The 24,206-nt window shown below is 38.7% G+C and overlaps 1 protein-coding gene across 4 annotated transcripts in view; it reads right to left on the bottom strand.

Annotated features, from left to right (window-relative positions):
- dennd1b (DENN/MADD domain containing 1B) overlaps positions 1-24,206 on the bottom strand; it is a 108,511-nt gene that overhangs the window by 1,575 nt on the left and 82,730 nt on the right. For 2 of the 4 annotated variants that reach the window (XM_077717767.1, XM_077717766.1), the window contains 8 exons: positions 19,473-19,563; positions 18,801-18,841; positions 17,021-17,056; positions 16,178-16,234; positions 14,906-14,995; positions 6,653-6,738; positions 5,715-5,937; positions 252-5,205 (listed from right to left, as the gene is read on the bottom strand). In XM_077717767.1, coding sequence (XP_077573893.1) covers positions 4,495-5,205; positions 5,715-5,937; positions 6,653-6,738; positions 14,906-14,995; positions 16,178-16,234; positions 17,021-17,056; positions 18,801-18,841; positions 19,473-19,563 — 1,335 coding nt within the window. In that variant the 3' untranslated portion in view covers positions 252-4,494. Of the gene's footprint in view, positions 1-251; positions 5,206-5,714; positions 5,938-6,652; positions 6,739-14,905; positions 14,996-16,177; positions 16,235-17,020; positions 17,057-18,800; positions 18,842-19,472; positions 19,564-24,206 lie in introns of those variants that run through there. The other 2 variants (XM_077717768.1, XR_013326475.1) reach the window with 2 other exon arrangements.

A 24,206-nucleotide genomic window follows, 5' to 3' on the forward strand; every position in this document is an offset into this window, starting at 1 on the left:
GTGAGCAAGTTTGAAAAACATGAAAGAATTCCGTCAGATGAGGACAGTGTCATTTAGAGGAACAACTACAAAGCAAGTCTGTCACATGGCAATGTTGGAAAGCAGACAGCGAGTGGCACATAAATTAGCAAAAAAAAGGATAAAAAGCAGTTGAAATATATTGTGGCAGCAGCTTGAGAAAGCAAGAACGAGTATTTGTCTTTCCTGGAAATCACCATGACCATATTTGTAATGTTAAAAAGAAAAAAAAATGCATGAAAGAGTATTTATTTGAGTTCACAGTGCATACAAGATGTGCAGTTGTACCACGTTTGTCATCAACACCTCATGAGCTTAACCAGAACACATGCAAGCGTGTACCGGAAAACGTAATTGCTACAATACCCATCAAGAGTTGATTCATGTCTATACTGCTACACAGATGTTGCATTTCAGAACAGTTCGGGTTGGTTCCCAACTTATGGAAATTGATGTTAAAATACAGTTAGGCTTTGTAATACCACATTAGCACTTTGGGCTACTGGTAGAATAGCAACAAGCACCAGAAAGGTCTGTTCTAATCCATTTGTAAATGTGGATTCCCTCACTCTACTGTCGTACAGCGTTAGTGTAAACAATCACCATTGCTTTTACGTTATTCACAGCAGTACTTATCCGCCCTGTTATTTCTTCTCCATAGATTATTTACAGCAGCCAATAAATGTAAAAAAAATACTCTCCAACAAGGCAGATGACATTTTTAAATACATTGCAATTCAACTCAAGGCCAAGCCAAATATTTGCATTATTCTTATTATTATTTTTTTTTAAATGCGAACTAGCAATAATTATGAATGAAGCATGTTTGTCAAACTTTTAAGAGCAAAGTATAATTGGACAAAGGTACTAAACATTCATGCAGAAACAAGAATGAGTACTCAACTGTAGGCCATACATTTTTCTATAATTGCATTGTCTTTTCAATGGATTACTCTCACAAAAATAATGTTCATAACATTCAAATTGGGTGTCATTTACAATACACAACACCAATTATATATATTTTTTTCATGTAAAATATATCCAAGAAAAATACGTCTAGTCAGCTCAAAATATTTGATTTTTCAGGTTCTTTTTTTCCATTCTGAGCTCCTCTGAGAAAGCATGTTAATGCCTTTTAAAAGTTTTGATCAAAGCAATTAAAACAAGTCTTAAACTTATGGAATAATGAAAAAAAAGTCTACCTACATAAAGACATAACCAAAGATGAAAAAGCATAAAAACATTGCCTGAGTTCACTTCACGTCATTTGGTCACAAACACGCTTATTATTATTATTATTATTATTATTATTATATTTTTTAAACTCATGAAACAATCAAAGGACCACATTAACTTCACATTGCATACTCCTTTCTCCTGAATACTGTACCTACCTCATAAGGCACACTGCAAACATTTGAACACACAAACAGACACACTAGACATGTGGCGTATTCCCATTAGAAACCCATTTGATTGTTAATAATTGAATTTCAAGCAATTAAACGTATTACTTCTTGAGCTGGAAAGGTTTGCATAGTCACAATGTGTTTCAATGCGTGTCAATGAGAAAGGGTCGGCGCAAAGGTGGTTCCAGAGTTTTCCTTTTTTTTTTGGGAGTTACGACTACCGACGCCTGCCGGTTTCAATGCTCACCAACCACTTTACGAGCATAGCATAAACGGGGTTGTGGCAGCAAACAGAGAAACGGCTGCTGTTAAAGTGCCAGGCTGACTGGCGTCTGCTCTAAATCACGACAATAATGGGCATAGCACCAAACCCAGCAAAGGGGGGAAAAAAGCTTTTTCTTCTTTTCTTTTCTATTTAGGCATCTGCACGTAGCATTAATCTCCACAGGAGAGTCGGACTTAACGTGTCACGTGTGTGTTTACAGTCTGAGTTATATTACAATCATACATGCCAGTATCAGTGTGGGACTGGAAACTGAGAGATTAGGAATGTCATTGTGGCATTTATTCTATATCTTTAATATCCGGTGTAAAGTTCTTGCACTAGTATGTATATGGTCTTTGTTCTCACTATAATAGAACAGAACAAACTAGTGCAAAGGACCTTAATCTGAATCTTAAAGATGTTGTATAAGTGCTCACGCAGTTTTTTTTTTTATAGAAAGAGAAAGAACAATCAAAAGCCATCATATAGAATGAGGTGGAAAGACGAAAAAAACAAAACAATGGACAGTTAATTATGAGTAACACATGAGCATGAAGCACTGGGCACAACTACAGATCAAGTAATGTTCATGTCTGCTTTCTAACAGATAGAACTGAACAAATAGCATGTCCTTTTAAGGCATGGTGATAGAAACAGCGTCAAATAACTTCTAAAGATTCATGAGAACTGTTGTTTTTTACTTCGGTATTTTAAAAAAAAACTTGTACACAAAGGGCTTACCTTCATAGAATGTCTTTTGCTTTGATGAAATGTGAGGACCTGACATGACGATGCAATGAGATGTTTCTCTTATTAAACAAAAATAAAAAAAAAGACAAAACAAAAACATTCCAAAACCAGCCAGTCCACCAATGACATTTTCTTCTTCCGAAAGGTTTGTTTTCAGCAAGACTGAGATGTGTTTGATGAGACAGAACCTGGCAGGAAACACCTATGGGATGTTCTTATGGATGAATAAACAGAAGTTGTTACAGACAGCTTGCAGTCTTTCCTTCAGAGTGAATGCCGTTAATACATAGTTTCATAGAAGTAGGTAGGGATAGGCTAACGTGTACCTTCTCCCACTTCCTTTACATCTATTGGTGTACCTTCTGTGCAATAAACGGTGCATCTCAATCATATATAATTTAACAAAAATGGTTGTTTCATTTAAAAACAGTAGATCAATTCAAAAAGATCATTAATTCAGGGTCACTGGAGCCTATTCCAGCCAACTATGGGCAGCAAATGGGGAACACCCTAAAGTGATGGCCAGCCAATCACAGGGCACAAAAAGACAAACAACCATTAACGCTCACAGTCATACCCAAGGACAATTTATAGTGTTCAACCAGCCACCATGCATGTTTTTGGGATGTGGGAGGAAACCGGAGTTGTAGTAGTCAAGTAGTGGTTAGTCGTTTACACTTGGGATTGAGTGTTTTTTTTTTCATTTTTGAAAATAACAGACAATATCAGCATTCTATGGAGAAGCTGGTGTGCATTGCTCACAGCTCTGTGGTCCTAGGTTCAAATCCAGGTCACATCCACCAGTGTGAAGTTTGCTTTTTCTCCCTGGGCCTGCGTGGGTTTCCTCAGGGTACCCCAGTTTCTTCCCACATTCCAAAAACATGCATGTTAGGCTGATTGGACACTTTAAATTGCCCCCTAGGTATATGTGAGACTGTGCATGTCCTTGTGCCCTGCGATCGGAGTCAGCTGGGATAGGCTCCAGCACCCCTCGTGACCCTAATGAGGATAAAGCGGTTCAGAAAATGATATGAGATGAGGAATCTGCTGCAAGCATTAAAAGTAAAAAAATATATATAATGGATTTTATTTGTAAAAGTGGCTCGGTGTTTCAAGTTAAATGCTTTTGTTGATTCAAACACACATTTGAACACACCAGTAGGACTGTAACCCAGTTTGATGCCCTAAAAAGTCTGTTGCATATAAATGAGGCAGATGCAACTCAAAACGTTGATGGTGTTAATTCATGAAAAGAGTTTTAAATTAAATCTTTTATCTTTCTTTCTTTGTCTAAAATGTTATTACATTTTGGTTTTCTAGCTTATTAACAGGTGCAGGGTATAGTGTGGAATTTATACTAACGTAATTTTAATATTAAAAATCATATTCAGAGAGAACACAGTGAATGCCAGATAGGAACTAAAGCTCTCCACGAACCGAAAACTAGTTGTGTTTAGAAGTGTCATATAATGGTGGAAAATTGTCATTTCCAAATGAAACCCCTAAACTCACTTCTACAGTTCTTTGGCAACAAGACGTACCGATATACGAATAAAGCGCCTTAACTCACATCCACCACAATTCTTGGTACCAAAAGTTGACAATATTTTCAGGATTCCAAAAGGATAAGAGTGAAATTTACAATGACCTAATTCGAAGCCACTCACAATGTTAGTTTCATTCATTGATTTTTTGAACCGCTTATCCTCATGGTCGCAGGGGGTGCTTGAGCCTATCACAGTTAACTACACCCTGAATTGGAGGCCAGCCAATTGCAGAGCACGAGAAAACAAATAACCATTCACACACACATTCATTCATATGTATTTTTTAAAATTATCATTTTTTGAATTGAGCTACTGGAATAAATTATTTCTATTGATCTAGATTCTAGATGCATCTGAAAGTGCATAACCAATATCTTCTTACATGAGTCTACCTGCAGGTCCTCGCATATTCTCCTTGTAAGTCTTCTTGGTGTTCACATGGAATGGATCTGTGGCAGGTATTTGCAGATTTTGAGACTGACTAACACCATCTGGTAGAAGGTTAAGATTGCTCTGTAGCTTTGCTGTGGTTGTTGCAGTGAACCTGCGACAGCTGCAGGCCAGTGTGGAGGACCGGCCCGACGCAGCACATGGTCTCAATCTCTTCCAAGAGGCTTTGATCCTGCACAGGGTGACCCGTAACGGGTAGACCCTCCTTGTAATCCTTCTCCCAGGGAATCTGTACAGAATGGCTATTCCTAGCTTTGGCTTCCTTGCTTCCCTGCCTCTGCATAGACTTCTCCTTGTAGTGCCTCACCGTCTCCTTGGACAGCACTTTCCTCCTTAAGATGCCGGTGGAGCCTGTCGGGTTCTGGGCGGGAGGGGACTCGGGGCACGCCCGGGGCTCGGAAACGGTCCGAGCGCGGGTTGCCAGCAGGGGGGAATAGTTGGGAAGCGAAGACGCGTGAGATAAAGTCGGAGATGGCGCCGTGGGTGTTGTTCGGTGAGACGTGGAGGGAGAGTAGGAAAAGCGGTCTCCCGCTTGCTTACTCCTTGGAGGTAGAGGATGTGCAATGTCCTGCTCACCTGTCACAGCAAGAACGGGATGTTTCTTCAGGCTGCTCTTGTTGGGCTGCCTGCGTGGGGAAGGTGGGAGGTGTTTACCGTGGACCGCACTGTCATCCTGACCCATGTTCCAGCCTCCCTGATCTCCCCCTCCACCACAACTGATTTCCTGTGATGGCTGAAAGTCAACTGTGGCTTTGCCCTTGCTCTGAAAATGAATAGACAAAAGCAAATGAGAAATTACGATCCATCCTTTAAATTTGAAACAATACATTTGCATTTTAGCACAGTTGATTGACAGCTCAATTCCACAATGATTTAGATTTTTAGACGGGGAGGTGTACAGTGTTCCCTCGGTTATCGCGGTTAATGGGGACTGGGACCACCCACGATAAGTGAATTTCCGCAAAGTAGGGATGCCCCTTCAAAAAATGCTTAATTTGAATTTAATTATTTTATTTTTTTTTTACCCCCCTGTATACAGTACACCATATAGAATACGGGTAGATTGAGTGAAATTCATGTTATAACAAAAAAAACTGTAAAATATGTTGTCTCAATGTAATATTTGTATTCCCCCCCCCCCCCCCCCCCCCAAAAAAAAACCGCGAAGCTCTGAATCCGTGGTGGCTGAACCGCGAAGTAGCGAGGGAACACTGTATATACTTTATATTTACTGCACACTTAATCCACTACGTTAAACAATGTGTCTCATACCGGGGCCTGGTAGTCCAGGTCTTCCAAGGATCTGAAGAAGTCGAGGCTCTTTGCAGCACTGAGCTTGCCTTGCTCTATCGTTGTGGTGTTCAAAGAGTCCAAAATCTCCTCCAGCAGGTTCATCTTGCCTGACTGGGACGAATCTATGTCCAACTCTAGAGAATAGGAGTCATCGCTGTCCTCCGCGTAGGACGGAGCATCGCCACTGTCCTCTGATGAGATCCTACATTGGAAAAACGAGACAAATATTGATTAGTTAATCAACTTTTCAGAAATTGAAACGGTCAATGACATTTTTTTTAGCAAGTTAACTTTTCAACATTTGGATGATAGCTAACGAATAATGAAAAGCAACACCTCATTCTCAGGAAAATGTAACATGAAAACAATCAAAATACTTTTTAGCATGAAAATTAGGTAGATATTGGCCTTATTAAAATTATGTATCGTACAGATCAGAATATTTGAATTTCAGTGTTCAATCAAACTATTGAAATAAACTTGATTTGACATTTTTTCTAGATGAACCACTCAGTATTACTTGAATGGACATCTAGATAGACAAGCTTTGCATGTAAAATATCACTAAGAAAAGACATAAACAAAGCAAAACAGAGCCTAAAACTAGTATTGGGGAATACATATTATGGTATTTGTAAATAGAACTATGTAAAGGAGTTGTGTTTCCAGGTAGTAACAAGTTTACAAAGGAAGGAATCTCCAGAATGCTGTCAAAAAAAGATATTTGTGAATCAGCATGACAATTTTAGTTCTATCTCTCAAAAAAAAGTAAAAATCCAATTGGTATTAATGTATTATTAGTGTGATATGTTCAGGTGACTTTAGATTTACCAATAATGTCCGCTTGGAGGCAGTGTACCCATAACTTAAAAAATATAACTTGCCCTTAGCATCTTTTCTCCTCTTAAAGCACTTACTTGCTCGCAGTGTCCAGTTCGTCATCATCCAGCCCATAGCTGAGCTCTCGAGGGCCCGTATTCATAGGAGACTTGTTGAAATTTTGCTATGGATGAAAAAAAGAAAAGAAAAAGAAATGCAACAGCATGAAATAGAGGACGATTAGAGGAAGAAATCGTCCAGGGACAATATGTGTTTTATTAGACCAGAACCCTAAGAGTTTTTTGGGCTGTATTAGACACACTAGTGGTCTGTAGATGAGAATGTTTAAAAGTATTTTATCAAATTAAGCAGCATGTTGTTGAGAGAGCAGGCCTGTTTAAGTGCATTAACGATTGCGTCGTAACATCTATGCACATGGTATTTGTCAGAGCAAAGTGCTGAATGATCAGTATGTGGTGCCGTTTAGTGACACAGCGGGTCTAATAAGCCACCTGTGTAACATGTTTAATGTGCAGGTTCAAGAAGAGACAGCAGCTTTACACAGCAACACGGGGCACTCTCCATCTGCCGCGGGCCACTTATTAACATGGCCTCCACCACTATGCACATGTTCCTCCATCCCCGCCAGTGCAGGCGCTCTTCTTGCACCATCACATCACTGCTCACCTTCCCATTGACATTCCTTGTACGAGACGTGTATCTATTTAATTTTTTAAGCAAGGGCTCTGTTGTGTTTGCTGTTGTACACATTAATTCAAAATTATTCACACCCTTCTACTTTTGAGGGTTGTAATATATAACATTTATGTATTTTATTGTATAAATGATGACTTCTTATTTGATCTTCATTTATGAATGAGATTGGGGAGGAAAAAATGTCAGACTTGCTACAACACCATCTGAAAATATATGCTGAATAATATTGAACAAAATTACAGAAACCCCAAAAAGAGGGCCATACATTATTATATTTGGTTGGTCCACTTTCCGCTTTGATTGCAGTAGGCATTGATTGACATTGTTTTGATAAGCTTCTGCAATGTCTCAAGATTTATTTGGATTTACTGTGCATGGAAATATGGGCAACTTTTGGGGGTAGTGTATTTGAATTGATCAAGTTTGTTCTTAATATATTTAGACAGCATTTAGTACTTAGTGTGAAAATTGTGAGAACATCTGTACAAGCAGTTTGTTCCTAAATAGTGAATATGTGTCTTGAAACATGGGCATAATTTACATAAGAGAAGATAAGGAACAAATGCTCACACATTTTCCTTATTCTGCTGCTATTAAAGGCCCTCTAAAACTAAAAGTTGCTTTGGAGTGTTGGTACATTTACTGCACAGAAACCATAAAGACAGGGGAATAGGATGCAAACACAAAAAAGAAATAAGAGGTAAAATAGTTTGAGGTGAGGGTTCCTCAAAGGCTGACAGGAAGGACAGCTTCGGATACCTGTAACGAGCTGGCCTTCATTAGTGGACACAGTGCTAGCCAGATGGACAAAATGTGACGTTGTGGCTGGCGTGGCCTCATTTGGGATACAAACACACAGCATATGCACACACACAACAAGTTAAAATGTGTGCAGTAGTCCCTTAAGCCTCTCAAGTCGTGGTCCTAAGCAGGAACACATGTGGCGCCAGTGCTGATTGGGCATCTCGCTGCCCTTCCATGGTAGCTTGCAGCTATAATGAAAGAGATTTGAGTGGGGGGTTCTGGCCCGGGATCCCTAAACAGCATTTAATGGATTCCTGTGTCAGGGTAGTAAATCTGGGTCCAGCCCGACGCGGCCGCCGACCAGAGCGTAGATGCACCTGTGATACACGCGCACACATGCGTGTACTGTGTGTACTATGTGTACCAGGCTGTTCATTTGAGCATGCTCAGCCAAGCGGGGCCTCTCTCCGCAAAGCTAGGTGTTTATTAAAGCAAGGAAAAGCCAAACACAAGCAGACATAGGTCACGAGGCCTGCTTGCCGCTGTGATCTCGGTTACAACTTTAGTCCCGTCTGTCCGAAGAGGAAGTTGCACGGGGGAGTCGTAAAAGGACGATGGCCCCATTGCTTGGTGGCTTCATCAACTTGTCATTGCTTCCCTTAGCGGCAAAGAAGCCCAATCCAATTAGAGTGTTCCCAACAACTTTTCTGCCAAGAGTTCCTCAACAGCAGCTATTTGTCTGACTGGTGAACTCTGCTACACTTTGCACCAATGTAAAGAACAAAAGCATGTTTAAGATTGGAGGCACCCAGGAGTCAAATATAGTCAAGCCCCAGGCCTGACGGCAAAGAACAGAACAACAACCGATTATCATACTGCTGCTCCATTAGCTCCTTGCTGTGGGCTAATAAGAAGCTGAAAGGTGCAAATGAAAAAATCATCTTTCTCCATTGGGTCCCTGTTTCACATTTTCTCCCTCTGTCACTCTGCCGTCGTCACTTTTGTCTTCGACTGAGTAGCGCCGCCAGGAAAAGTGCAACCCAAATGTGTAACCCTTTAGCCAAAATGAACCCCAGCTTGCATTTCGAATGGAGTCCATTACCCATCGAGAAGAATGATTAAAATCTGAGCTTTTATGCTGACTATTTTTTTGTCTCTCTGACAGGAACATTTCTTTTTTTGGTTATCATTTGATCCCATTTCCAGCGTGCTTGACGAAAGCGCAAAAATGATTGGCATCATCTTCAGCACTGCATGTAGACGAATGAGTAAATTATGAACTATACACTCTAACCTTGTCCTCACCACATTCAGAGCCTCAATGAAAGACGTTAAAGAGGAAAACCCCATCTTCAGCATCCATTTAGGCAAGAGCATTTGAAGTCACAAACCTTCCCTCTACACGACCATTTATGCAAAACAACATTCTCTGTGGCGGGTCCAGACTAGCATGCCTTAAAAGCCCTCTTATTATACATTATATATTTCATAAGGTATTTCTGAGTGTCCACTGATCTCACAACTTGGCAGTATATGTAAAATGCAAACAAACTCTGCAGAGACTCTGTAGAAGGCCGGCCAAGTCTGCCTGTTTAAGAGCAGCACGCTCCAAAGAGTAGGTATAAAAACACTGTTTGAGACAAACTCCAGTGCTCGTCCATCCAACTGGCTATCGCTGAAAGCAATAGCTATCTATAAAAGGGTAAACTATTATACCTAAAGCATTTGATTGTACCTAAAGTCTCACCCAGAAGAGTGAGAAAAGCAGCAGTGCAGTGGAGTGCAGTGCCCGGTCATCGCCTGGAGATGGCACTTTGGTTTCAGAAAGGAAATCCAACCAGTGACACAGCTGAACACAAGACTAACACTAACATAATGTACTTTTGCTTCAAATCCTATTTCATGCATTTTAAATACAATTACATTTTAGGGTAGGGAATACGAGAGCTCTGTAGCAACAAAACAGCCATCATCCCGTGAATTATGATCGATCCAAAACAGGACGACAAAAAAAGTAGTCAATAGCTATGTAAAAGTTAAAATCAAAGATTCTCCTGGTGATAAAAAGGGACAGTGCATCAGGAACTGTTCAGGACTCTAATTTGAGATGTATGATTTATGATTTTTTTTTCTAACTTTTTTTTCTCGAGCAAGGCTATATACTTGATTTAAATTGATGCCTTTGGGGCATAAGTTGCTGCATTTTGCATTTGTTTTTAAGTCCTTGTTTCTTTCACGGTTGGCTATAATCATAGTAGCTGTTGGACATACTTGTGAAAGAATGTTTTCAAATGATTGGAAAATATCTTCTTTTATTACATTAATTATTATTATTTTTAAATCACATAAGGGTGAACAATGAAACACTACTTTGTACCCTTTTCAGATACTATGACACAAATGTACATATACATACACAACACTGCCTAGACATTGTCTCATCGTTTCTATGCTGATTTCTAGCCATTTGACCTGTTTTTTTATTTTTTTTATTCTCTTCCTCCCTACTATTGCCTTATTGATTTTAATTTGCATTTTTAATATCAACTTGGACAAGGGAATAAAGATGAAAATTAGCCTTTGGATATAATCTTACATTTTTACATGTATATGTTAATTAATATGTATTGTCTATTTATTAAATAAATCAGTTTACCAGTATATTTCAATTGGTTATGGTACTAAAATAGATCAACTATTTTGATCTCCCTCTCTTTTGTATACACATTCTTACACATATAATAAAAAAAACATACACACTGTATCAACACCCAAATACTATTGTATGCATGCATGCTATATATTATGTACAATAAGTGTGTTTGTGTGTACACAACATTTTCCACATTAGAGCTGGTGTCAAGTTACGTGTACATATTATATCGTGACTGCGTCCACTCACCATGAATATATGAGCAGTCTCCTACTGATAGAATCCACACACATCTCCAAGCATGCATTTATTCAATTCACACACTCCCAGACACGCATGTATAATAGACATACTGAGTTGCCTCTCTGACTGAGCGCATTTTATAAAACTATGTTCTGAGTGAGGAGGAGACCTGTCCGTGACTGGGTCTCAAGTCACCGCTGCTCTTTATACAGCTGTCACTTTGTTCCCTCTGACTGACTGGCTTGTGTACAACATATGTACGTACATATGTATGTCACAGCCAGATAGCCTGACCAACAAGACAGAAAGGTTGCCAGCACAATACCAATATTCAGGGGCCGTCCTCAATGGACATTCAATAAAAGAAAACTCACTCACATAGGAGTCGAAACAGAAGCTTCTGTTTGAAGCCAACATTTTTGTTTCGTTCATCAAACCAAAGGATTCCTCCTACATTCCTAATCAACAAACTTTTCAAAACGCTCCAAATCACACAAGACACACACACACACACACACACACATGAGTACCCCTTACAATATAGTGTGAACTTCATTCATCTCATTCCTTCCCAGGGCAGAGTGTTGTTTAAAAGTGAGCAAATTGGAATGTTTTTCATCAAACCAAAGTTTTGTAAGTCTTGTTGCTACTGGATGCTTCTCAGGACACAAAAATCGTATCAACAAAATATTTGTTTATAATTTGGATTGTGTACCTGGAATGCAATTTTTGTTGCTTCGAAAGTACAACAGCAATTCCAATGAAGTCTGGACATTGTGTTATACACACTGGTATAATAGAGACAATTCAATTATTTCCAAATCTGGTTCTAACTACTATTTTTAATTGAATATACTCTAAAAATAGGACTTGCAATGTGTAAGCTGGTAAATTTTATTTTTAGCAAATAATCATGAATGCAACTTAGAATTTTATGGCAGAAACACATGACAGGGCCGTGTTTGCCACTGAGTTTCATCCCCCTTTTATTTATTTATGTATTTAATTCATGTTTAGGAACTGAGGACATTGATTGTTAATGCAAAGCTTCAGTTTCTCAACAACCCAGCGTATCTGCTGTCATATTTTATGCTTTTAGACGCGTCAGATCAGTGCTCTTTAATGGTTTTGATGATTATTTTGTCACATATTTGTTCACAAAGAAAGCAACCTGCTCCATCTTTGCGTGTGAATGACTGAGCAATTCAGGGAACCTCCTTCAGTACCCAATCATGGCACCCACCTAGTCCCATGAGCCTATTCACCTGTGGGATGTTCCAAATGGGTGTTTGTTGAGCAAATAAATCACTGTATATTTTTAAAAATGTATGTTCAACACAACATCCCAAGTTCACTGGAATTGGGGCTGTATTAGGGATAGGTAGGTCTCTTTCATCTTATAAATAATAAATGAATAAGCAGAATTCCCAATGAGGTCAGTTTGTGTTGCAATGAACACCTGGTTTAGATCAAACAATACTATCACAATTTCACATGGTGGATTGTGGAGGGGAATAACACAGCAGGAAGAGCCAAAGAGATAAGATGGATGAGCAACAAAGGCTGTTTTACACCCTAAACCAGGGGCCTCTAAACAATTTCACAAAGTAAAATAAGAATTTCATTCTGATCAAACAAGACGAAACCAATTTGGAGTCTTACGAGTGTAATCAGTAGGCTTGTTTTGGCAGAAACCTGATTGGATCGGAAGGAGAGAAAAAAACAGGACCTACAGTAGGCCTTGAGAACTAGTTTGGATACCCCTGCCCAAAGTTCAAAACCTAAGTGCTTTAGGCACTATGGGGAAGCATACAGACTCAAAATTTTAATTAAAATACAGTATCTACATCTACTGTATATTAGGGGTTTTTATTCAATCTGCCTCTGATCATTATCGACTCATTTCCAGGTGATTGACAATTCCAGAGTTTTATTTACAATCAAAACACAATCACTGGTATCTTTCGTGCAGGTCAGCAAGCCTACAAATAATCTTTCAGGGATAGTACACTCTAACCTCTCTCATTAGGCACAAATGGCAGCTAGTGAGGCTGAAACCCAGTTCTGGGGGACACCACACCCTTGCCTCCCTTGCATCACACGACACAGGAGAATAAAGACAAACAAACAAAAATGCTTTGTGGAACTTCTACAATATTTCTGAGACTGATGTCAAGCCTCCGGCACGTCAGGAAAAGATGGCTCACAGGGAAGCATGTCAAAAAGCTTCAACATAACTAATTGTATTTAAGATTTAAAGAACAAAGACATGGCACCATATCGAATTTTAAAGGCAAGAGTTTACGCATGAGATTATTTGGAAGAAAAAACAACCCAAAAATGATTGAATTCATGAGTTTGAATGGTCACCAATGGGAATGAGACAGTTCATTTTGATACAAGTTGGAAAACTTTTCCTTAGTTTTAGAGGGTCAGATTTGTTTACCCATGTCTTATTGAATGAAACCTGCATTTGACTTTTTTCAAATTGTAAATGATGTGATCCCTGAACAGTAAAATTCATATGGCAATTTGTACCACCAGCAGTGCAAAAAATAATGATTAGGGGGAATAGTTAGCCATCTAGTAAGCATAAAATGAATCTGGTAGTGGGTCAATAAGGCCATCTCAGGACATTGTCAATAATTGTGTCGATAGTTTGCTTTTGGCGTCTAACGACATCATCACAACAAACAGGGATGTTGTCAATTTGAAAATTCTCCTTATTTGGCTTAGTTCAACTCACTCTCCCAACAATGCAGCAGTTGTTACTTGTCTAAGAATAACGAGGATGAATATATAAGTCCATAGCAGGTGACAGTAAAGCAACTCTAATAATATTCATAGGTTAAAGGGGCTAGTGAATCATGCCTACATTCAAAAAAGCTTTCAAATAATTAAATATATAGGTTTTTAAAACTGGATGACGACAATAAAATACTATTTACCATCAGCTATTTTCATGGTTATATAGATAGCTAGGGGTTCAGGTACAAGACCGAATATCTACATAGTGAGGATGTACTGCTGGACAGTGATTAATAAACACAGCTGTGGGACATACAAGCCTGAGTCCCAAGTGACCCTTCTCCATTGGTCTCCAGGGGCCCGTTACCGTGGCAATGAGCATCTCTTAATAGCAAGGACAGGAGGGTGAGAGAGTGTGTATCCTTAATATGGCATGCGTGTGTTGGTAGGAGCGTACACACATACATTGCATGTTAACTGTTCATCTGCGAGCATCCTTTGTATGCACCCAGAGAAGGTCTTAGGAAAAAAAAATCCCTAATTGCCCTTCCTCTGCTTCCCCCCTCAGGCCTTCGCACCTTCTTGTGTGTAAAAAATTTTCAGCCCGGTCACACACAATGGACACACAATGCTAATTAAGGACCCCACAATCTCCCCTAATTACATTCTTACACGAGTGGGACCTAAATGTCACTATGTACATGCAAGCATTGTGTTGAAAATGGAAATCGGCGTGTTTTAATAGAACGATGTTTAAGAAAACTTATGTATCCCTTAGGAGGCGTGACTAGGAGACCTAATATTATCATCTGAAAAGTGAATGTGTTTGTATGTAGACACAGAGAGAAAAAGAAAATGCACACAGTGGACAAGCAAGTTTTTTTCATAGGAAATGCTGAACTGCATAAGAGTAGCTTTTGCAACTGAAGCACGTTGATAGAAAATAAAATGCTTATCGTTACTTTTGGCACTCTGACAAAGTGAAGTACTACTGAGAGCTTCTACAGAGCAGACGGCTAAGTAAGATGATTGTAAGCTTGAAGATAGGAGAGCGAAAGGATAGCAGAGGTGAAATGCTGCATCTTCAGCAGTCAAGATGGTATGACCAGCCGAGTGGTAGTTAAATAATTTACTTGTGTGTGTGTGTGTGTGTGTGTGTGTGTGTGTGTGTGTGTGTGTGTGTGTGTGTGTGTGTGTGTGTGTGCGTGCGCGCGCGCGCCCGCTTGTATGCGTGTGCGTGTCATACCATTCTCATCCTTTGCAGTCGCCTTGGAGACAAGCTCTTGGTACTAGTGGGAGACCCTGCACGGATAGTTATCCCTTCCTCCTCTTCCTCCTATGAAGGCGCGAGAGAAAGGGAATATATTGAAAATCTCATTTGTTGGTCACCTATACAAAACATTCAACATAACTAGTTAAAGTTTTCTGAAAAGTAAGAAATTTCAAGCTTGATTATTAACAAACCAAATGTTGTATGTATTCCTACACTAGGATGGTGTGCAGTGTGTGTATAACATATGTGGTTATATTCTTTGAATGTACATATTAAGTATAGACAGCTGCATACCAATAGTTACACAAGTTCTATATAATTTAAGAATATAGTACTGACATGCAATTGTAGACAGTCAGAGGGAAGCATTTATAAATAATATTAGTGAATATTAGATTTAATGCAAAAATGTTATTCTTTTTTATCATTTTTAAAGGAGTTTTGACTGGATAGTATTAAAGATCGTTAACAGATTATGCCAATCCAATGTAAAATACCTAGGTCTCTACTTATGAAAAAAATCCAAGTTACAAAACCACTTCTGAAACAAATTGATTTCGCAAGTAAATTTACCACTGTATTCTTAAAGTTATGATAAAATCATAAAACTGTCCTAAATTCCTTTTAAATTATGGTTCCCCAGTTTAAATTTCACTAAGATTGTGACCCCTATTATCCATTTGCAGTTGACACAAAATTCAAAAGAAAACTGAATTCTTATTGTCTTTTAAAAACAGAAGGAATATATTCTCCATAAATCTGAGAAATTAAAAAGCTTTCTGTATTTGTATTTGCTATGATGACTGTGTGAGCATTTTAGTGAGGGCTGCATCTGGTTCATGTTACTACTCATAACCAGTGCTCCATTGACAGATCAAACTGCTTTTGCCTCATCAAATCCTGCAGCCTTATGGAAACATACACCTTGTTACATTAGCTTTGAGGAAATCACAGACTCACTGATGAAATATGCAGACAATAAAGGAGAAAGAAGGGCTGGGGTGACATGACAAGCCATAGCCAGAGGGGCGTTGGTTAAAAATGTACAGGCATGAACAAAGCGCTGCACAGGCTTCAACAGTCATTAAGAAGTCCTGCACAGGAATCACATACTCCATGTAAAGCAGCCTTTCTGTCTGATGCTATGAGGGTCGCACCCTATGCCCAGCTGCCTCAAAACAACCTTGTGTGTATGGGTGTGTATGCATACTACAGGTCAATGCGAAGGTCAGTGGCGCTGCTCACCCGTGCTTTAAGTCGTCCCTTAATGTCTCGGATGCCTCTTTTGGCATGACTTTTGGCCTGAGAGAAAAAACACATACACTTTAATTATGAATAGGAAAAAATAAACAGAATGGAGTGATTTCTTTGGTAATATCTTATCAGGATCATGTAAGATATCTTAACCGTTTTAAACAACCAACATATTAGCGAACATATCTATACAGTTTTCTTTGGACAACACTGGTCAAATTTGTTATAAATATTGAAATAAGAGCTCCTTCTCTTGTCCAAAATGTTTTCATCTGCCATTAACTTTAATTCAATGTAGGTCCACAGTTTTCAAACATTTTACAGCCATTTTGAAAAGTACTTGGCTTTCCAACTATAATTAATTACTATATATTAACCCACAGTTTCAACATTAAGAATTTACTCAGTTTTAAGCTTACCCGTAGAGGTTGTATCTACAATGGTCATTAGCATAAAATGGGTTCAAATGAGTTACAACTGATCCAAAAAAAAAAGAGTTTAACCAATGAGGTTTCTGCTAAAACAATCAACTGATTCCACTTGTAAGAATGGCGAAGTGTCTTCTTTAGTTAGGTTGAAATCATGCATCTTCTGTTGTCTTTTTTGGAATAGTTTGGAGGCCACTGTTCTGTATTATAAGTTGAATACAGTTTGAACTGTACTTAATAAATGCGCTGTTGTGGATTTAAAAAAAAGTGAAAATTTAGTCCAGGCAATCTTTCACGAACAGGAGAGAGCCTGGATACCACTTATGGACCACACTGAGAGAACTACTGCTGTAGGTGATATAGTAAGTGTATGCGCATAATAAACAGATTTTTGCAAAAAATGTACCTTTGTCACTGCTGTATTAAGGAGTGCTCCACCTCTCTGTAGAAAGAAAAAAAGCAATTAAATTTGTCAGAAGACAGTATATACACACAGCTGACTCTAGCCAAACATATGTTCATTCATTTTCTGAACTGCTTATCCTCATAAGGTTCGCAAAGGGGTGTTGAAACCTATCCCAGCTGACTTTGGGCACCACGAAAAGATGAACAACCATACACGTTCACATTCATACCTAGGGGCAATTTAAAGTGTCCAACCAGCTTACCTTGTGTTTTTGGGGAAACAGAAGTACCTAGAGAAAACCCAAACAGAGCCGGAGAAAACATGCATTGTCCACACAGGAGGACCGATCTGGATTTGATCCCACCACCCCCAGAACTGTCAGGCGGACACACTAACCATTCGGTCACCTATAAATCTTTTGAATATAGACCAATGGTCTAGGTTCTAGACTCTGGAATGTAATGATGGTAGTGATATATGAAATGTGTAGTAAAAGACAAACTATATACATATGGATACTTTATATAATGTGATTTCAGGATTTTCAGAATAGAACAACTATGAAGCCACACTGGACTATACCAGCTTGCATTAAGCTGCACATATGTCTCCGGTGTTGCCATGGGGACTGTAGTCTCCTATAATAACGGCAGAGGAGCCAGGACACTTGCAATGATAGGTAACTACATATATGTATATTTTTTGTCCTAAGGCAAACATTTATGATGACGTGCCAAAGTTTTACTGACTTTCAGTCGACCAAAATATTTGTAAGGTCCATGCCATGTTTTGACACGCATTTATTCCTGTTATTAAAAACAAATCATATCTTTTCATCCTGTGATTCTCAATATCAGAGTCACCAGTCAGCAGCTGTAAATATCATTGCGGTACAACTTGAGAATAGCATTGGTGACACTTGGAAAAGTAGCAATCACTGTATAAAGCTCACGTTTCAAGGCATTATGTTGGTTTTTATTTAGAAGCTGTGGATGGAAGGGACATCACTTGATTGATATTCACTTTGAGGCCAGCAGACTGACATTTTGGAAGCCAATATATCTTTCTTAACCCGTCTTCCGCTGTGCTATTCCTAATTCCTTTGTCGTCTCGTCGGTGCTCCCTTTAGGTCTCAAGTAAAAGCACAAAGCGCTGGCTAAACAGCTAAATAGAGAAAGTGGAAGTGTTTCAGAAGTCGGTAGAAATGGAGATGGCAAGGAGGGGGGGCTGAGGTGAAGGCCTCTCTTATAGATCCCTGTCAGTCAGGAAATGTGAACTTTAACAAACCTTTGAAGAGCACTCTAGAGAACTAATTCAGCCTCAGCTGACAGCGGGGGGAGAGTTAGAGACAGTCAGTGTAGTGAGTGAGAGGAAGAGACAGAGCTTGAATTGGGAGGTGTATATGTATGTGTGTGTGTGTGGGGGGGGGGGGTCTGTGACAGAGATGAAACGACGGAACGAGATAAAGAGAGACAGACAGCGAGAAAAAGAGCGATGAAGAAAGAAGGGGATCTATGTTCCCGCCTTGGTTTAACGCAGTAACGCCAATGTTTGCTGCCAGATCAACTTGTCATGTCAAATCACTTCTGTCTCCACTGTCCGGCTGCACACGTCACTTCGCGCACCCTAAATGCAATGCAGCTGCCCGTTTTCTAAGAGTCCAGAGTTGTGTCAGTCACACTCTTAATTATCGTTGAAGAAAACGGAGTGAAAAGTGAGCTTTAACTTTGTATAAATATAGTATATTGACAGATATGGTATGAAGAGTAAGTTCAAATACCTTTACTGTGTGCATCCACTGCTGATAGGACTTTGCATTACCTGAAGAGATAGTAAACATATATGAATGAGCAATTGTGGATTTCAAAATAATGGTAAAGATGTAGTTAATACATTCAGACAGTCGCATACAATCTATAATTGCTATTTTTCCTCTAAATATGGAAGTAGTAAAGGATTGGAAAAAAATTAATATGAATGAATCAGCCATTGATAGAAGTGTTCTTTTTTCATAAGTCATAATTTACACAGATGTAATACAATTCCTATTTTTAATTATATTTAATGTACCTTTATAATGAAGAAATATATTTACATATTTCATTTTTTTTAAATCTTAGGTATATGCTTCAATTTAAGATATCTATTGTCTATGTATGTAAGAATTGATGACAAGCCAAATTTAATTGTTATGCAATTAACTTGGGAGTTTTTCTGTGTCACTTCAAGGCATTAGTCAAAGCTCAATGTTGTCCCTTATGTCAATAATAATTACAATCCAACAATGTAGGATCATACCTGTTCATAGAATACAGTTTTTCAAGTTTTTATGTCACAACAGATCCTTGAAAAACTTTAAGATAGCTTCATTGACGACAATACTTTGTGCATTGCCAGAAATATGGCAAGTTAATCTAGTGACTAATTGATAGACAAGTCTGCCACAACTCACTTCCACAAAACCCCCCTTCTGTGATCTCTTCTTCAAACACGTCAGTGAAGCCGCGGCCTGCATTCAATTTGGCCAGCCGTCCGTCGATGAACTACAAACATAAATTACAACTGCTTTATTAAGGGAGAGGAGGAGGAGGGGCGAGTAGTACACACTTAAAGTGAATTACAGACACGTGCGCGCAGAGTCAATCATTGGGGCAGCACCGGCTTGTTATTAATCTTGGCGGACAGAACCGCAAACTAAAGATTAGGTTGGTTTCAGGTAATAGGGTTTGGGTAATGTAGAGCAGGTGAGGCATCAGTGCATCAGATTGCATGCAGAATAGTGTCTGAGACACAAGGAAGTTTCATTTCCGCTCTTTAGAACATTTAAAACACAGTATCGTAAACATGAAGTTAACAGCCATGACAGTACACAATACAGGAAACCCCACAAGTGAATGTAATATGCAAATAAAGACAAATTCACCATTAAAGTGTATGCATGCCTAACATGAGTATTTATAGACCATAATCTTTGTAAAAGGGAGAGATGACAGAAATTTAAATAGTTATTAAAGGATGTATTGGTACATATATTTAATTATGCCCAAAAGTTGTGTTTAAATGACCATTGTTTCTATTATAATATTAACGCTAGTTTTTCCAATAAAAAACAGAACTCATTTTTAATGATTTGTGTGTGTGTGTGTGTGGGGTGGAGGTCTATTTTAAGGCCATATTGCCCACCGATAGTGTGGGCCTAATTTGTTCATTTTTGCAAGTGTGTCCAACATGCAACAGGAGCATAGGTTGTTTTTGGCCATGTGTCCTCTGGGACTGCCTACTAACTAGCAAGCCACCGGCTTCAGTGGTCAGATGGGCTGGAAACTCATCATTAGATCGTTTTAATGAGAGGTGAGAGACTACTCGGCTACTTGGCTGCTCCAATTAGCACACATAATCAACCCCAATCATCACCGGGCAAAGCTGCCACTTATTTCACTCGGGGTGATTACCTGAATCACTGTTGGGATTAATTACACACACTGGTCAGTACAAAACCAATCCTCCACTAACTAACTAACTAACAGAGATCAAGAAAATGAGACTAATGACAAGTTTGTCGAAATATTTGTCAGTCTTGATGTGCATCAACAAGATAAACCAGAATAACCCTGTGAGGAGGTTAGTGCAAAAAAAAAAAAAATACAGTAATGGAAATCGAAAAGAAATTGTAAAATAAATAAAGGGATAATCTGAATGCTTCTGTCACTGTGTAATCATTACACAGGGGAGCACATTTTTTTCTTGAATTTAGATCTAAAAGATGTTTCAAATAATTTTCAGTTGTGGAATTTAAAACTGATCTTAGTCTATTTTAACAGCACACCTTTTTTAACTAGAGGATAACTATTTTCTTATTATAAAAACAATTACTAAACATATGGGCTTGTTTCAGTAAAGAAGAAGTAAACTGTGATATAATTCATTCATTCCAAATCCAATTAATATCTTGTGGTTTAGTGTAAAATAACAGGTCATATGATACCACATTATGTGAAAACTTTCACAGATAAGTTGCACCCCATCTGTTACTCATAGTCCAAAAAATAAAGATATTGTTTTTAGGACGGATATTGTTTTTATGAGTGCAACAATGTTTCTTCTATTGTATCGTTAAGCTAATGGTAGTTTGGGAACAAATAAATGTGAAGTGTATTTGAATTCACAGTATATCTAATTGTCTTTATTATGTGTTTCATTTCATTTCATTGCATGCATTCATTTCATTTAAAATTTAGCTCGAATGGAGTGTAATAAAGCGTTTGAAAACCATCAACATTGGACATCTGTCTAACTATACTTAGTCGGCATTTCCACCGCTTGATCGCTTATTAAAATTGACCACTTTTTTTTCTCTAGTTTTTATAACCAAAAACTCCATCTTAAAATCCGAATGCTCTCCATCCAGTACATTTGCTTTTTTATGTGTGTTGCATTTCACTTTGCTTTGATTCCATCCATTGTACATAAATTTTCCCAAGTTATTCACTTGTGAACAGACATAAAATACTTCTGAAAAAAGAAAAGACGTGGACACTAAGGCTGATGGATGATTAATGGCTGATGGGTCATAAGTTGTGTGAAGAGAAGCTCTTGGCAATGGTCCCTCACACACTCAAATCAACTGTGTGCGGTTTAGATTTATCATGCTCAGGAAGAGAGTTCATTGACTCCAACTCCGCTAGCAGAATTTGTATCATTGCGTGTGTGCATGTGTGTGTGTGTGTGTGTGTGTGTGTGTGTGTGTGTGTGTGTGTGTGTGTGTGTGTGTGTGTGTGTGTGTGTGTGTGTGTGTGTGTGTGTGTTGATGGGGATATGGATGGCTGATGGAAAGCAGTTTGATCCCATTGACCTTTCCCCCACATTCTTTATGTTTGCTAAAAAGTGATGGCCGGTTGAGATGAGGTAAATGCCAGCATTTTCGGAAAGGGAAAAAGGCAAAATTCAATGGTACTTTAGGCATTTGAATATTGTATGATTGATTTATCGGAAAAAATAATGGACAATATTGGCAAAAAGCATTCAAAAATTTCTAAGGAATCTGCAGGGGTGCAATCATTAATTTTCCAGCTAGTTGGTTAATTTAACTTATTTTTTACTAAGCTTAAGTCGAGACGGTGTTAGCTGAAAAAACAATATTTATCTCCGAAACTATGGTAAACCATGTAGCCTGAAATCTTTCTTCTATCATCTCTACTAACTATCATTTGAATCAAATACTTATGAAGACATTCTTCTCGTCTCTGGAGTGCTGAGATGGCCAGTAGATGACTATATACATACTCGCCAACATGGAGTTTGATAAATCACTACCCTATACAAACATTAGGTGCGTAAATAACTCAAACAGTTAAGCCATGAACTGCCCTGCAGGTCCCAGGTGAAATGGATTGGAATTCTCACTCTAGCAACGGCACGGAATGAGTAAAATATAGTGAACAAACACGGCAAATACAACTAAAGGGGGGAAGAATTATCCACCAATAAAATCAAAAAAATACTTTTTCATAACTGCTTCCTCTCTTAGTAACTTAAATATAGAAAAATCATGGCAAATGGCTATCATGATAAGTGTCCCATATTGTGAAATTAGATTCTAGAACCCAGAAGTAGTACAATGTATAGAATGAATAATAATATAAAGCAACCAAGCCACGCTAGTTGAGTGTTCCACTTAATGAATGTTTTTGTGTTGTTGGAGCAGATATGGGTCATGGTCAGTGCAGAGCTCCCGCACGCCACTGGCATCTCGGTCAAAATAGGAGTGGGGGAGATAAGACCATCCCCATCCCCCGTGCTAGAGTGAAGATAAGGGCCCGTTTCCCAACGCTAACGCGGAGGCAGGAGCCGGTCGGGGGGAGGCTTTGAACTACTGCTCACTATCTGCTTTGCTCTGGGAAAATTATAGATGGAGCGGAGTGTCCAAAGAAACAAAAGGCTGATTGAGGGGCCCTATGCTGATCTCTAGGGGGTAAATCACACTACTATCATGGGTCAGAGATCACAAAGAAAAGTTCACAGGGTGAAGAAAAATGTTCTCTTTTGCAGGGGTGTCTTTCCACTTGACTCTGACATGCCTCTGTTTAGTATAGTAGAGGGGACAAACTATAAAGTATACATGAGTGATTGGGAGATTAAAGGACAGCTATATTGATAAAAAGTACTTTTAAACTAATATGGTCAAAGCCATAGAGGAATATGTTTTTTTCAGCTGTTTATTACTAATTTCCTTAGATAAAATTCTTCCACTGGCAAGAGAGGATGCTGAGATAAGCACTGTAAACATTTTCACGAGGTCAGTAACCATCAAAAAGCCCAGGCTTCTGATTTCAATGTCATCACTGGGGGGGGGGGGGGGGGGTGTACATGCTGAACTGATCAGCACAAACTCAATATATTGCATAATATTTGGTAGAATATTGTCTATAAAATGATATTTGAATTTTGGGAGGGATAGACAATGCAGAAAAACTTGAGTGTTTAGGTTTTTTTCCCCTCTTTGTTTTTTAAACCCTTCTTTCAGTTCTACCACTTGCCGATCTGAAACACTCTTGTCAAAAAGTGTGTTGAGTGCATTTTCATGCATGACCTCAGGATACTTTTGTTTCTTATTAAACACAATCAAGTGTAATTGTACATCTATTACAGAAGCTTGCAGTGACGCTCTCCTCATCAAAGTCTCTACGTGAAGTAGTTTATGCACTGACCTTGTGCAAAAAAAAAAAAGCACAGGGCCAGAGATATAAACTGCAGTGAACAAACCCTCAAGAGACAACATGAAAAAATATTTACCACATCTAAAAAGAAAGGCAGACAGAGATGATGGTAATGAGACAAAGTAAAGTCTCCTGAAAGCTAGGGCCACATTCAAACCACAGGGCGAAATGGCTAACTCTGATTTTTTTTTCCTTTCATAATTCCAATTTTCAATGTGTCATTGTGTGTGTGTGTGGCTGTTCATAATGGAAAAACATATGCAACTCGCAATGTGTAGAAAATGCCCCCATGACATTAGACTCACGTGCATTTTAACACATGGTGACGTCACATTTTTTGTGGCAACGGTTGAGGATTCTCTTACGGTTCTGATCACCATCACTGGCATTCATAAAGTTCAAGAACAGAAATTAGAATATCTTCAAAAAATTGAATCAAGTCAAATAAAAGTATTCATTAATATGATCAT

The sequence above is a fragment of the Stigmatopora nigra genome, chromosome 5 (genome assembly GCF_051989575.1).
Source record: "Stigmatopora nigra isolate UIUO_SnigA chromosome 5, RoL_Snig_1.1, whole genome shotgun sequence".
NCBI lineage: Eukaryota > Metazoa > Chordata > Actinopteri > Syngnathiformes > Syngnathidae > Stigmatopora > Stigmatopora nigra.